Raw genomic sequence first — 15,436 nt, 5'->3', positions numbered from 1 at the left:
AAGGGAATGTTAGTAGAAAACCATAACGTTTTGTTATCTAAATGTGACTTTCTGCACGTGCAGCTTAGAAAAGGTAGTTCACTCTTGGGGGCTGTGCGTGTCAGGGCTCAGAATGTAGCTTCAATAACAAAATCTTACTTCTTTACAAGAACTTCTCATTAATGATTTTATCTGTGACTACTGACTTTCACTGGTACAAGAAGTATATGTCTGCAGATGTGACAGTCAGCTTTTCAATTTCTATATATATTAATACATTTGCTACTGCTTTTGAAAAACTTGAACAAGGGACATTTGGAAATACTGGACTAGTACATAAGTCTTGACAGTCCATTAATGTCCACCTGTATATAAAAAATAGAACTTTTGATTCTAGTGCTAGTAATTTCCAAAGGATGCTGTGTTCTTTTGAAAACCTGTCCTACAAAGTAGGTGTATATAACTTTTCATCTATCAGCCTTGTCTGGCATTATAAATGACTAAACTCCTGACTAGTTTCCAGCATTTTTTTCCAGTGGTTTCTCTTCTATATACCTTTCTCTCTTTATCTCTTCTGACAACTCACTTCTGCTTGTCTACTTGTTCAAATCAAAGTTTTAAATAGTAGTGCTTACCTGCCTCCTTTTATCTGTGAAATATCCATTAGACTTCTGACATACAATAACTTATTGTTCAGTTTTGTTATAATGGCATGCAAATCTGTAAAAGTTGCTAAGGAAATTAGAACTGTTGAATTTGCACTCTTTATGGGAAATCTGTAGATTTTGAATGCACTCCACACATGATCACCAGTGATTTTTGAGAATGTGAAATAGAAAAGTAATGTATTTCTGAAGGTAACTAGAGGATAGATTGTATTTAGCATAAACTTGGTCAAAAAGTCCTCAGAACTGGTTGTGTGATGTGGGAAAAGAGATGTAATGAATTATCATAGGTTTAGCAACTTCTTAAAAAAAATTCTTAGCTGGGACAACATTGAGTCTCTGAGCTGAATAATATGCTGCTCATGTTGGGTTAGTACAATTATTTTTTGCAGCATTAGAAAATTGTCTTCTGTGTAGTTGAACTTACTACTCAGCAATTTGTGTGGTGTGATCATGGACAGGCAATTCTAAAAAAATTCTGGAATGCAAGTTTGAGAGCTACATGACATGTCTCTGGGGAAAAAATCTTAGGATTCTTTTCCTGGTTTGGTAGATTTGTATAAATTGTATAGAATTTTTCATTCTTCATCTGTAAAATACTCCAATAAGTTAAATATGTATATATGTTTTGAAGAATTTACTTTGAGTTCATGTGAACAGAGAAATTTATTTTAACTCATTTTTGTGACTGTGAACTTTTGCACTAGATTTACAAGTGCTGAAACACAGAATGCTGTGCTTTTTACATGCTCATAATTGTTTGCATCTTCTGAATACTAACTCAATGAAGGTTTTTAAACCTTTGGTCTTATTAAGTTAAAATCAAACTGTTTCAAAAACAAAGACTAAGTTCTAAGACTGCAGAGTGGAGGGGTTCATTTCACTGTTTAACTCCTGAAGATGCAATATTCTGATTCTAATCTAAAACTTGTTTTACAGTACTACAACTGTATTGATTTAAGAGAGTTACTTTCACTGTACTTCATCATGGAGAATGGGAATGATTTTTCTGTGGCTCGTTTTTTTTTGTTTCCTATTACAGCAGAAAGACAGGCAACTTAGTAGATAAGCATAAAATAATTAATATACAATGGAATATAGGCCTCAAATAAAAGTATTATCTTGACAATGTTTCCTTGTATAATATCCTTTCCACTTTATGATGGAATGCTTTATCTATCCTTATCAAGAATGGTTTTAGATGAGTTCCAGGTAATGCCTCCAAAGCTCAGCTGGAGAAACAAAATGGAAGATAATTCATTACTTTGCAGTTTATGGTGAGATGTCTGACTTCGCAGTGAGGGACGTGAGAGACAGAAATATTATACAATGCTTCTTGTGTTTGCAAAGAGAGTGTGTGTCCTTGTCAGGGACCACAATGAGTACAGGTGCAATGAAGCCTGGTGTAACACGGTGAAATTCTTGGAATTGTACAGGAACCATTGAGATGAGGTGGGCCTGCTTGGAGTGGAGTAGGAGTGATATTTCACTTCCCACCTCTTTTCTGAGATAATCCAAGAATTGTAGGATTTTTTGATTTATTAATTTATGCTAATTGTTGTGTGTTTCAGAAGCAGATTATTTCTAGACTTGCTGGGGGGCAGAGGAGGAAGTGTTGGAAGAAGAAGCATTTTCCTTCATGAGTATGTTACATCCTGAGGAAGGGGCAGGAGCAGCATATGAGCTGCTCTTTTTATTCATCTGACTGTAACAGATTTACTGGGAGCCAATATAGAAGTGGGCAGGATACGAGGCAGTAGTGTAGGACTCAGTCTCATCTGACTATAATGTAAGCATAAGCAAGGATTTTCTGCTGCACTATAAAAGCAACTCTTCATAGCAAATCAGACGTCCTGGTATCCTTGGCAACTTCAGCTTCCTAATGCTGAACATTGAGTTTTGTCCCATAAGAATATATTGTACCTCAAATTAAGGCTTCGTCAGTGTTCTCTATACTGCACCTTATTGTGATGTCCAGTACCACCCTGGACATCTTAAGCTGCATTCTGCAATGTGTTTGGATTTTCTGGGCAATTCTGCTTCTGTCAATTAGCAGTGTGCATGTATTTGTGTTATTAATACTTTGCTGAAAGGAAATGCAACTGGATGGAAAGTAAGATGTTTTGATTTATTCAAGAATGTGTGATCCAATTTGTCTTCAGTTTCCTTTTGTGAAAGTATATATTCATTTTGTAAGAGAAGATTCAGTAATATTTTAAGGATAACATACATAAATTCAAAGTATTTTTATACTCTGAATTCTGTGATTCAAGGTTAAATGTGTTGAATTACAGAAAGTATTCTGGTAATCTGGTGATTTCACCAGAAAATTTTAATTCAAACCCAGAATTGCTCTCCTGGGAATTAAGTCTTCTCTTTCAAATGCTAATGCACCGTGCAAATTACTTTTCCTGTTTAGATGAAAATTTGACTGTGGCAAATTAGCTATTCCTCTCCTCTTAATTCAAATTGTCTTGGAACATATGAAACCTTATTTTGTGTTTCTAAAAATTTGCATCAACTAGTGTATGCTGAAAGAAAAACGCAGTTTGGCAATCTGTTGAGGTCGGTGGTTGTTTCAGAGAATGTCCACAATTTATTTCTCCACTTCCACTTTAGTGGTGTTGGTAGATATATTCACTGTTTGCAGCTGTGTTATGTTATGGTATGGCTGGTATGGCCAGCTTTTCTAAATTGGAGGTGTTAGTTGTAATTGCATAAGTTGTGCTCCTTATGAAACGATCATTGGTCAGTGGGACTGTGGAAGCTTAATCACTAGCACTCTGTTGAATGTTAATATTAGCTGAAGGAATGCAGGCAGAGAAGACAACTTGCATTAAGTGCCTTTGCAGAATGGCCTTGGGAAGGCAGAAGTTCCATCTAACAGGACTGTTCAGCCGTACCTTTCTTGCCACAGGAGCCCCTTTGTCTCCTGGGTTGGTTCAGCAGGAGCTAACTCTTCCTGAAAGTGTGGTCACCCTGTGCTTAGTTCTGCACTCTTTCCCATCAAATCATCTTCAGCTGGCTTCTATCAGTAGAGAAAGCATTATCTCATCATAGGTATCCTAGTAGCAATGAGATGGGATAGTAAATTTAACTCAGGTCCTAATTTAAGGGAAAATTTAGAAACTGCAGGTTAACTGGAGTAAGCAGGAGGACCATTGCTGTGCAAGCCAGATAATCAGGCCTGGATTTTTCCCACTTTCTTATGTTTTAAATCTAGGGACTAGAAGCCCACTTGAAGTCTTACCAGTGAAAATCAGATGTAGTTAGTATATTTTGTCTGTTGTGAGAAGTAACTGTTAATTTTGTGATTAACACAAGAATACTTGTTTGCTGTAAATTGAAATGAATGTGCTATGAATTCAGTTTGCTGTGAAATGAATTTCAGTTTCTCAACTGTAGGAGGACAGAGGTGTTTTGGAGTTTTCAGTTTTGGAGGCCATGCATTAATTTTAAGTTATTTTTCAAAAACCATGACATTTCTAGGGTAAAGGCTGAATTAAGTCATTATTATAGCTTGCTGAATGCAAATTGTGTTTCGATAGACTGATACTGAGGTCTGAACTATTCTTATTTACTTAAGCAATGCAGGGGATGATGGAAAATGAACAGTTTCTATTTCACAGTTTGATTTTAACAATAAGTATAAATCTGTGAACAAATACAAGATGATTGAGAGTAAATGTAGATACAGAGGATAGGAAGGCCAAGTTTCCTGCAATTACAGAGTCCGAGTTCTCTCTCGTCAGTCTTTTCAGTATCTCTTTCTCTTTGATCTTCGAAACCTCAGGGCCAGATTATCAGCTTTCAGTCTGGCAGGAGGAGGATTAAAATACTTTGCCATGGCCCCTGTGCGCTAAGGATAGAACAATACAGAAAGGATCTGTTTCACCAGGCACGTTGTGGGGCTGAAGCCAAGCTTCTGCTTACCTCTGCCTTTTGCCATTCCATCTTGCCAAGTTGCATGGACAACAGCATAGGGGAATTGGGAACAACTCCCCAATACGGAAACCTGCAGCAGCACAGTGAAATGAATTCTTATACAGTGTTTCTGGAAGAGTTCTGTGGGGTCATTTCACAGAATATTCTGAGTTGGAAGGGACTAACAGGAGTCACTGAGTCCAACTCTTCAAGTGAATGAGGCCTTTTGTGCTTTGTTTTGGAAACAAAGCATATCAGGAAGTAAAACCCAGGAGTGTCAAGGAGATGCAGAAACTTGTTGAGGAAAATACTGTAATTTTTATACAATTTAAAGAAACACGAAAACCAAAAAACCAAAAATAATTTATTTTGAATACAGTCTAAACCAGAGTGATTTGAAAAATAACAAAGCTCAGGGCTGTGTCTGCCAGTTAAAAAGATAAACAATTATATTAGTGTTGAGGAAAATAAAATGGTAGCTCCTGAGATTGTTCATGGGATTGGGATTACGCAGTTAAAACACTCTCCTGAAAAAAAAGGTGCCACCTTGATTATGTTTGCTGTCTTGGTTAATGTTTGATGACAGCTGAATGCTCTGTGTTGTGGATTTTCTAGAGTCATCCCTATGGAAATGGGTGGAAGAATGTTATGGGTATGGTAGATTTGAAAATTATTTAACAAATTTCAAAAGAATGAAATGGTTCAGAAAAGGAACCTCTGCCTGTCTAAAAATTTGCTTTAAATTATGCCAGTTGATGAATGTAAACCTCAGGTTTGCAAACAGTACTATAAGAGAAAAATTTATACTTATTCAGATGGGTTAGTGGTGAATATGAGTGATCTTCAAGAGGGAACCATTTGCAGAGAATATTTCCATTTAATACTGTGTGCCATAGATTTATTTTTCTTCAGCACCTTTCCAAGTTGTTTACCTTATCTTTTTATACATGGGAAAAGAAATCTCAGTTCTTTATTGTATTGTTTATAGCTTTAGAGAAAGGTCTTCAGACTTGCTATGTATGGATTGTGAATGTCTTTAACCTTACAATATTTTATCCTTCTCCACGATAGTAAGCCCACTGTAGGAGCACAGAAGTGAGAACTGCATTTAGTAATCTCCCACAGAAAATATTCTGATCTGATAAAAATGAGTATTGATTTTCTTCATCCTAATCAGAGGAGTTCTATAGAATGCTCATGCAAAAGCATGAACGGGAGGCAAAAGCAGCTTTTAAAACAAGCATACTAGTCTAAGTTATCAATTGCAGGGTAGAACTTGGCATCATCATCACAACTCGTCTGTCTTCTTTTGAGTCAGGGTAGATCACATCATCAAAACTTGGCAAGAGCCAGGTGATCTGATGGAGTTGACCCCTGATTTGAATAGACAAGTATTGGTGTTTTTCTATTTGAATATTATTGTCTTCTGCAGCAATTTTAAACATTTGGCTACTGTAGGCTTTATACCTCCTATAAAAGATGCCATATGGGCCACATTTTCCTATTTTTAAACATGTTCTTGAGGTGCAATGACCAATGTTATTGCTATGCTATTAAATAAAATATTACTGTTTATGAACAATACTTTAAAATTAATTGATCCCTTCTTCACCAGTCATGCTCTACATTCACCAAAGACTGAATCAGATTTGGAAGTATGTGATTCCATTTAAGCTCCATAAAGATCAAACACTGAGCTATAAGCTGACTGTTGAAAGGCAGAACAGTGTACAAGCTAAAACTTTTCCTGCTGCCAGAGTCAGGAGGAATGAAGTAGTGAGGATTTTGTGCATACAGAATATTAAGAAATGTTTTTGAGAGCTTTTTGTTTTTTTATGTATTGAACTTGAGAAGAATTTTTTAAAAATGTTATTAAATACTTTTTTGCAGTCTCTACATCTTTTTTGTTCGACTACTGCCTTCCTCCCTGGGCAAAAATCCCTTAAACTGAAAACTTTCTGGTTTTTTTTTAATTAAATACTCACACATTCTAGTTTGGCCATGCCAATATTTTCTAAGATTTCCTCACTATCTGGCTTTCTGTCAGGCCAGAGACTCTGTAAATTAACATTGGCTGATATTTGTAGTCACGGAATAATTTCACATTTTCCTACTGTAATCTTGACATGAAAGGCTACTGTATCCTTTATAGTATTCATTTAACTTGCAGGCTTCTTTTAGCCAGTTCCTGAAGATATGAGCCAGTTTATCTCTGTTGACTTCAAGGATTGCACCACAGCATTTTCTCTTTCCTCTGAATTCAGTATTGAACGTAGAATCAGAGAATGGCTTGAGTTGAAAGGGAGTTTAAAGACCATCTAGTTCCACCCCCCCTACCATGGGCAGGAATGCCACACACTAGACCAGGTTGCTCAAAGCCCCATCCAGCCTGACCTTGAACAATTCCAGGGATTGAGCATCCACAACATCCTAACATCTAATCTAAATCCCTACTCTTTTAGAATTTAAAAGTGTTCCCCTTTATCCTGTCACTATCTGTGCCTGTAAAAGGTTACTCACTCTCTTTTTTATAAGTCTCCTTCAGGTGCTGCAAGGCTGCTATAAGGTCTCCTCCAAGCTTTCTCTACTTCAGGCTGAACAGCCCCAGGTCTCTCAGCCTGTCTTCATAGGAGGGGTCTCCAGCCCCCTCCTCACAAAGATGATCATCTTTGTGACCCTCCTCTGGACCCTCTCCAATAGACTCACATATTTCCTCTGCTGTGGACCCCAGCACTGGACATATTACTCCAGATGGTGTCTCACGAGGACAGAGTAGAGGGGCAGAATCACTTCCCTCGATCTGATGGCCACTCCTCTTTTGATGCAGCCCAGGATATCGTTGGCCTGTTGGGCTGTGAGCACACACTGTTGGCTCATGTCTAGCTTTTCATCCATGAGTCCTTCTTTGCAGGGCTGCTCAAAATAAGTTTTTCTCTCAGTCTGTATTCACGTCTGGGATTGCCCCACTCTAGGTGCTGCATCTTGCACTTGGCCTTGTGGAACTTCATGAGGTTCTCTCGGGCCCACTTCTGAAGTCTATCAAGGTCCCTCTGGGTGGCATCTTGTTCTGTTGTGTCTACTGCACCACTCAGCTTGGTGTCATCAGCAAACTTGTTGAGGGTGTACTTGATGCCAGTGCTTATGTTGTTGATAAAGATACTGAAGAGCACCTGTCCCAAGACAGGGTAACAATAACAATGGTAATGACAGAGGGTACAAGAAAAGAAATAATTCACACAAACCCACCCTTTCCTGCCCTCCCTTCCCTCCTTTCCCCTGCCCCCATGAGGTGGTATAGAATAACGTCTGGGCCCTAGCCATGCCTCTTCCTGGCTACTGCGAAAATTGACCCTGTCCTGGCCAGAACCAGCACACCATCACAGAAGGCCACTAGATTGGTCAGGCATGCTGTCTGTCTTGGATCTCCTCCTTGCCATGCACGTGCCTTAACATTTCTTCAATGAGGATCTGCTCCATGATATTCTGGGGCACAGAGGTGAGGCTCACAGGCCTGTATTTTCCTGTCTCTAGTTTCTCTTCATTTTAAAAATAGGCATAATGTTTCCCTTTTTCCAGTCACTGGAAACCTTGTCTGGCTGCTGTGAATTTTCAAATATGACAGTGTGGCTTGGCAAAAGCACCAGCCAGTTCCCTCAGGACCTTGGGTTGCATCTCATCAGGCCCACAGACCTGTACCTATTCAATTTCACCAAGTAGACACAAACCTGTGCTTTGCTTACAGTAGGAGGAGCTTCGCTCCCCCAACCTCATCTAGAGGTTCAGGGGTAGATATTTGTTTTCATTGTGGTTCATTTGGATCAAATCTAAGAGAAGTCAAAGTCTCTTACATTCTTATAACTTTGAAAGTAACTGTTGAACTTGAAATAGCTGAATTAATAACCTCATAGTCCAGCAAAACATTGTCAAAATAAAATCGTAGGTATCATTTTCTCACAGCTTGGGAGAATAGTCTCAGTAGTTCATAAAATCAGAATATCAATTAGATCAGAATACCTATACTTTTTAGCCTTGATTTAGGAAAGCATTTGAACATATCTGTTTAAACTTTTTAAAAATTAAGATATTTTCTTCAAGTGTCAATGGCTGTATTCAAATTATGGGAATGTTGCAATATTTCAAGTTTCTGGATTTGAGTTCATGCTTCAGGTGCAGACTTCCTTTTATTTTCTTGGTGTGGCTCCACGGTTGTTCCTAATCTGTGTCAACCATCACCATCCTGCCGCTGCAACTGGACTTGTTATTTGCAAATTCTCTGTGCAGCCTAAATGAACCATATCAACCTCTCTGGTAAAAACAAGGGAATATCAGAAGAAAAATAGAAGAAATGTCTTCTTTATCTGGAGTGCTGTACATGTGAATTCCTAAGTGACAGCATAGAAGACAAACCCAGTATTTCAGCATATTTTTCCAACATCTATTGCTAATAGATTGCTCACGATATTAGTTAAGTGCATAAAATGAATCCCCAAATAAATGTTTCTAAACCCAGAAAGTACCACCTTTATTAAACAAGAAAACTTTTCAGAAGTATTATTATTTACAGGTTTTTGCTCATAGAGTGTCTTTTTGAATGGCCATAAATGTAATATTGATGGGACTGTATCTGCAATAACATGTCAAGTTATGGGCTCACCTGTACAAGTAGGATGTGGACGAAGAGGAACAAATACAGTAAAAGGATATGAAAGTGATGGAGGAACTGGAGCATTTCTCATGAGGGGGCTGACAGAGCTGCGGCTGTTCAGCCTAGAGAACAGTGGACTCAGAAGAATCTTATCCAAGTATATAAATATGGGATGGGGGAAGTAAAGAGAATGAAGCCACACACTTCTGGGTGATGCAGAGTGACAGGATGAAAGACAACAGGTACCAACTGAAATACAGGAAATTCCTCAACACAGAATTTTTCTTCACTTAAGAAAAGACTTTTTCACAGTGAGGGTTGATGAATGCTGGACTAATTGCCCAGGGAGGCCTTGAAGTGTTCATCATTAAAGGTAGCTAGTCATGGTTGGAGCTGGGCTCTGAGCTGTGTGACAGTGGGAATGTGAAACTGGGCACTTAATAGGATTTTCAGTACAGATGGGTATGATTTTGTCCGTTTCTGTGAAGAAGAAAATACAGTATGTAATTGAACAGGTTTATAAGCTAAATGTAGATTGAACTTACACTATATGTTATTTGCAGCTGGTGTATGGGAATATTTGAAGGATTGCCATATTCTGCTGTCTGACTTTTCATTATATGATTGAGAAAAGTGAGGTTGCATTTTTGCAATTTCCTCAGTCTAAGAAATGTGTCTAATCATTCCCAAGAAGAAAATTGTAAGAATTATTTGTGCAGTAAAAAGAGAATCTGAAATGATTATGCTCCTGTGAAAATAAAATGTAGGAGCTCTGGTAGAAATCAACAAAAACTAGTATGAGTTTCCCAAACATTGTTTCTTAGACTAAGACATTGCGATGATACATGAAGAATGGGATTGTTATTTGTCTAGTTATTTGCATGAGAACTCTAATTTTCCATATGAGCAATTCCATTAGCTATTCTAGAGAGGCTGTGAGATTTTTTTCTTGTGCAAGGTGCAAAGGGAGCAATTCACGCTGGGCTTTTGTTCTTGGAAAATTAATGTTAGGCTTGACATTGTTGATAGATTGTTTGTTTTCAGGAAATTTTCTCTATTCCATAATGCATTTTAAAAGTTTGTTTCAAGACACTTAGCCAAGACCCGTTTTTGCACTTTTGCAAGAAATAGATAGTGGAAGAAGTATCATAATGACAGTAACCATTTTGACAGTCATCACTGAGAAGAGAGCATTAAAAATACAGTCTCATTTAATTTATTGTCAGAGCTATGATAGTATTTAGCAATCCCTGTCCCCTGTGAAGTCATAATTATTCCACTGCAGCAGCCATCCTTTCCCTCTCCCCCTGCCTCTCCTAGAAATATTGAGAAAGGTAATACAGTAATGCCATCTACTACTCCAAATATATGCTGAAGTTGAAAAAATATATCTCTCTGTGTTTGTCACAGCAACCTCTGTCAGACAAACACAGAGGGCATACTTTAAAGCTGTCCCCTTTGCATGGCACCTGAGGAGAGACAGAGACTGTACTGACATAGAGGAAAGTGTGTTTCTGTGAAGTCCAGATTTTAGTTTCTTTTATCCTGTGTTGAATCAAGTTCATGGATTAAGATACATGTGGTTAACATCCATTTGTAAAGGCTGGATTTGGCTAGAATGATATTATAACAAGGTAATGTCCTGGTAAGAATCACTGTGGTGCACTTTTGCTCCCATGTTTTAAGTTCTTCATCATGATGATTATTTCACTAAGTCCTTATACTTGAGTCCTTGTCTTTATCTTTTTTCTTCCTATCTAGACCTCTTTTCAGTTAGCTCAGATAATATGGTCACTGAGGAGGATAGGTCACACCTAGGAGAATATCACTAAATTAGTGCTGATTTACATGACTAGTCTTATGATGTAGTTGCTATGAAGTAGAGATACCTTTGTTGGGGTGAGTGTTTGACAGAGATAGCTTCCAAAGAATTGGTGAGTCCAGATATGACCCAATCCTTTTCTGGTCCTTTGTTTCCTCAAGTGGACAGTTGCTCCTATGGATGTCTGGTCAGTGTGCTCTGAAAATGAGTCACTTAGGTCATGCTGAGCCATATGGGGCAAAAGAAACCATTAATGATGCAGTTACTGGTGCTCTGACATGCTGAACAAGTCAGGCACAAAATTTGGCCAAAAGACCAGAAAAAGATGCTTCATATCTTATGGGAAAAAAATTTTCCACGAAATTTTTCTTTGTAAGTGTTTGGAGTCTTTCAGTGTTTCTCCTTCAGCTAAACAAAGAACTCATTGATGTTCTTACTATTTATGGTTTGATCCATGTATGTTTTGGTCAGCAGAGTTAACATCTAACAAAAATGTGCTGTGGTTAACAAAACGTGTTACTTGAATATGTAAAAGAGAAAGCATTGCACATATGCAATTGCCCTTTAGTGATTCTTGATTTCAATGTGCGTTAGAAATTAATTTTGGTGGAAGTGTATCACAGTTGCTGGTAGCTATCTGATTTATGCATCTGTTGCCTTGCCAATGCAGCATCAAGCTTAAAGGAGAGCGTTTCTTTGGTCAGTATTTCATTTTCATGAAGGCTAACATTAGCATTAGCCTATTAGTAGGATTATAAAACTTGAAACACACATGGTAATAAATCTCCTCCAATTACGAAGTTGTAAAAAGCAGTTTACTGCTAATTTCAGTGCCGTGGCTCACTCACTGATTGGAGAATCCATCCTTCTTTGTAAATAGAGCAGAGATTGCCTAAGGCTGGGTCCACCTGCAGAGGGAGAGGTTGTCCAAGTGAAATGGCCTGACGGAAAAGTGTATGATGTGAAGTATCTGGGAACAAACACAACTTATATGTATCAGGTGAGTATCTATATTTATTGCCATATGCTTGCTTTTCAGATGTCTTTATTGTAAATTGCTCATTTGGCTCTCACATTGTAGCGGCCAGCCACACCTTCAAAGATGCAGAGGGCTGAAGTTTGAACTCTAATTGTAACTCTTAATGCATTTAAATTAATATATAAAACTGTGTAACCCAGTAGGAAATGCTGTGCGCTCTTTGGGAGTTGAGGTTTCGCTTGTTCTTACAAAATCAAGCAAATTACTTGTTTGATAAGAAATCAGGTGAACAGGTGGAACATTAAGATTGAAACATAATGTTTGTTATTTTCTGCAGGTTATTTACTTTTATTTTATGTCAGGTAATTTTATGATTAATGATATAAAATTAAATATTGGTATGTGCCTACAATGAACCATTTCATAAGAGGTTGGAAGGGAGGACAGTAAAAAGAAGAGCATAAATAGGCCCACTTTCTTTTTTCTGAGGCACTTATGAATTAATTAATCTAAGGAGTGTTGTATCCTCAGCAAAGGCAAAAGGGAACTGAACAGTGAAGGCAAGGCTAAAAAGCTGACTTGTGATTTCAGAGTCACAATAATTGTTTTTTTATGTGCTTGCCTTTGAGAAAAATCAGTCAGCAGCTTTGAGTACCCAGGTGAATGGTAGAAACTGCTATGAAACAATCGCAATAATAATAGCACTTCTGAAAGAATGAGAGTCTAGATACATTTCATTTATATATATATATGTAATCATTTTCACTTACGTATCTCCTTTCATCAAAGGGCCTCACAGTACTGTACCAAAATGGCAAATTTACTATTATATCTGTAGATAAATTAAAGCACAGGGAAGCTAAATGACTTGCTACATTGACCTTCTCACTTTCCCAGTGACTTGCAATTGAACTTGAGTCCTCAAATGCCTAATCCCTTGAGCTAGTATCTGAATCTTAGCTCTTCCCTTGTATTTAGCAGCTGTGTTATGTTGTGAAGGTGGAAAGTTCTTTATAAAGTATGAATATTATTGTTCTATAGTAACATTAATCTTCAAATAATTAGTCTTATGAACAGTCGGTCTTCTGAGGAATACTGTGAGGTAGATTAGATGAATGTTATCTTTCATATTTGAAGGAATATGACATAATCAAACAACGTTGTCTTATTTTAGACCTCTTGAACAACATGATGAAATCAGTTTTGTTTAAAGAAAATGGATAAGCATTTGGAGGTTCAGCAAGGTTTAGAGTTCCTCAGTATAACAGACGTGTGGGAGATTACTGTAAATTGCCTTGTAACAACCCTTATCATGGGGGGGGAAATGACAAAGTTTAAAGGTTAGAGGCAGTCCAGGTTGCAACACGTAGGACTGTGGAGACAGTCAAGCATTTCAGTCTGCAGGATGGAGAGGAGGCTGCCACATGGCCACAAGTTACAGAAAGTCTATGATGTGGCGGGTGCAAGGTTAACTTCGAGACATATTAGTTGTTCTTCCTATTGTCTTTTTGCTGTCTGTCTGAAAGCTCCCAGGACCCATGCATACTCCAGTTTCTTCTGGTATGATCTCTGTTGCAGACTCTTTCTGAGCCTTTTGAGTCATCTCTTAGATCTAATAAGGCAAACCTGGATAAATCTGTGAATTTTCTTCATGTTTGTGAAACATTTGTACTAAATGTGCCGATACTTGTACATGCAGGAGTTATGACACAATGCACCACAATTTGTGTCTTTCAGGTTGACATTTGCCAGCTGGTATCTACACAATCCCTAAGCAGGTGTTCAACTGAAATTGTTAATGTGTTCTGAATTAATTTTGCGATCATTTCTGATATAGAGGTTCACAATTAGTTTTGAGTTTCATTTGAGATTATTAAATTATCCATTCACTCTATTAATTGCTTTCTAACAGTTTCAACTCTCCTTTTAATCTATGATGTTCTAATAAAATGAAATCTCACAGAGAGGATAACATACTACACAGGCACGGTATAGCAGCAGAAGTCTAAATAAAATAACTTGCTTGATAAAATTGATGATTTGAAATGTAGGATCTGCAACTGAATTAAATTGGAGCTATTAGAGATGGTGGGTTTATAGTTTGCATGAATCATGATACTACTGAAAGTCTTAGAGAAGCTCTTGTTGTGTTTGATGTCAAGGGTAGGCAACTTATATCCAGTGTGATATGCTGAATTAAAGCTGAAGAACTTCCAGTTACTCTTCATTGTAAATGTGCAATATATTTCATAGTGGAAACATGACAGATTCTCTGGTATGAAGCAGTTTCATCCTACTGCATACTACAAGTAAAAACAAATGCATTGACCATTCAGGAGTGGATTTTATGATCACATGGAGTGGCAGAGTTCATTTCCTACCCAGTTCTTCCACCAGTGATGCAAAAATCATTATTACCAACGGTATTATGTGAAAATGTACTACCAAATGTATTGTGCAGGAAAGGAGCAGGAATAGCAGAAAGACTGTTCCTGCATCCTGGTGAAAAATACCTAATCTGCCATCATTTTATTAAACAAGCTTAAGGCAAATTGACTGTTAATTTCCTATAACATACTGCTGACAGACTAGGCCTGTGAGGTTAGTAACAGGAACAGAGAGGAGCAAGGATGACTTCTGTGACTATGTTATCCATCCGTGTACTCTGTGCATTTTAAATGCATACCAGATTTGTGCATCCCTGTTAGTTGCAGTGAAAGAAATTGCTTTTAAAGAAGCTAATAGATTATAGTGTGTATCCTGGCTTTTGAGAATGGATATATTATATCTGATTTTTCAGCTGTTCACGATTAATCTGACATATCCAGTCATGGCAAGCTTTTAATTTTAAACTACACACCCAGTCCATTTACAAGATCAAATGCATGATTTTTCAGTTTTATCTGTAATAATACTTTTGATAAGTCATTGTTCTCTTATGTTTGTATTTGGACTTATTTTTATAGTCAAGTGTTCTGTTGACATTCACATGGTCTCGTAAAGTCAAGGAAGATGTGGAATAGGACTTCTTCTAATTTTATACCAAACTTTAAAGTACAGTTTCTGTGGGAGCTAAAACTGCAGTCACAGATAATAGCTGAAATTCACAATTGTTAAGTATTAAAATAGAAAAAAAAATCAGCAGCTACTGAAAAAGCTTAAATGCTTCAAAGCCTCAGCATTTTAACATTCCCCACACCTAGTTACATTTCCTTTCTCATTTTCTGCTAACGGGGTTCATATTGGATTAAATCTAAACCTAAGCATGATAAAGCTTTTCATCTTCTGAACAGAGCATTTAGAAGAAATTCCATCAGATTCAATAAAATTCTGTTAACTGGTATTTCCTTAGTTGTCACTCATGCTTTCTTTTGACATGGTCTTCCTCAACCTTGAATCACAGGATGTTAAAATTAATTTTT

General features: G+C 37.4%; 1 protein-coding gene across 2 annotated transcripts in view; it reads left to right on the top strand.

The window, feature by feature from the left end:
- Positions 1-15,436, top strand: part of KDM4C (lysine demethylase 4C) — a 248,398-nt gene that overhangs the window by 229,966 nt on the left and 2,996 nt on the right. For both annotated transcript variants that reach the window (XM_027670574.1, XM_027670573.1), the window contains one exon: positions 11,916-12,035. In XM_027670574.1, coding sequence (XP_027526375.1) covers positions 11,916-12,035 — 120 coding nt within the window. The remainder of the gene's footprint in view (positions 1-11,915; positions 12,036-15,436) is intronic.

The sequence above is a fragment of the Neopelma chrysocephalum genome, unplaced genomic scaffold, assembly GCF_003984885.1.
Source record: "Neopelma chrysocephalum unplaced genomic scaffold, ASM398488v2 Primary Assembly neopelma1_96921, whole genome shotgun sequence".
NCBI lineage: Eukaryota > Metazoa > Chordata > Aves > Passeriformes > Pipridae > Neopelma > Neopelma chrysocephalum.
The sequence above is the reverse complement of the archived record's forward strand: the minus strand, read 5'-3'. Positions and strand labels throughout refer to the sequence as shown.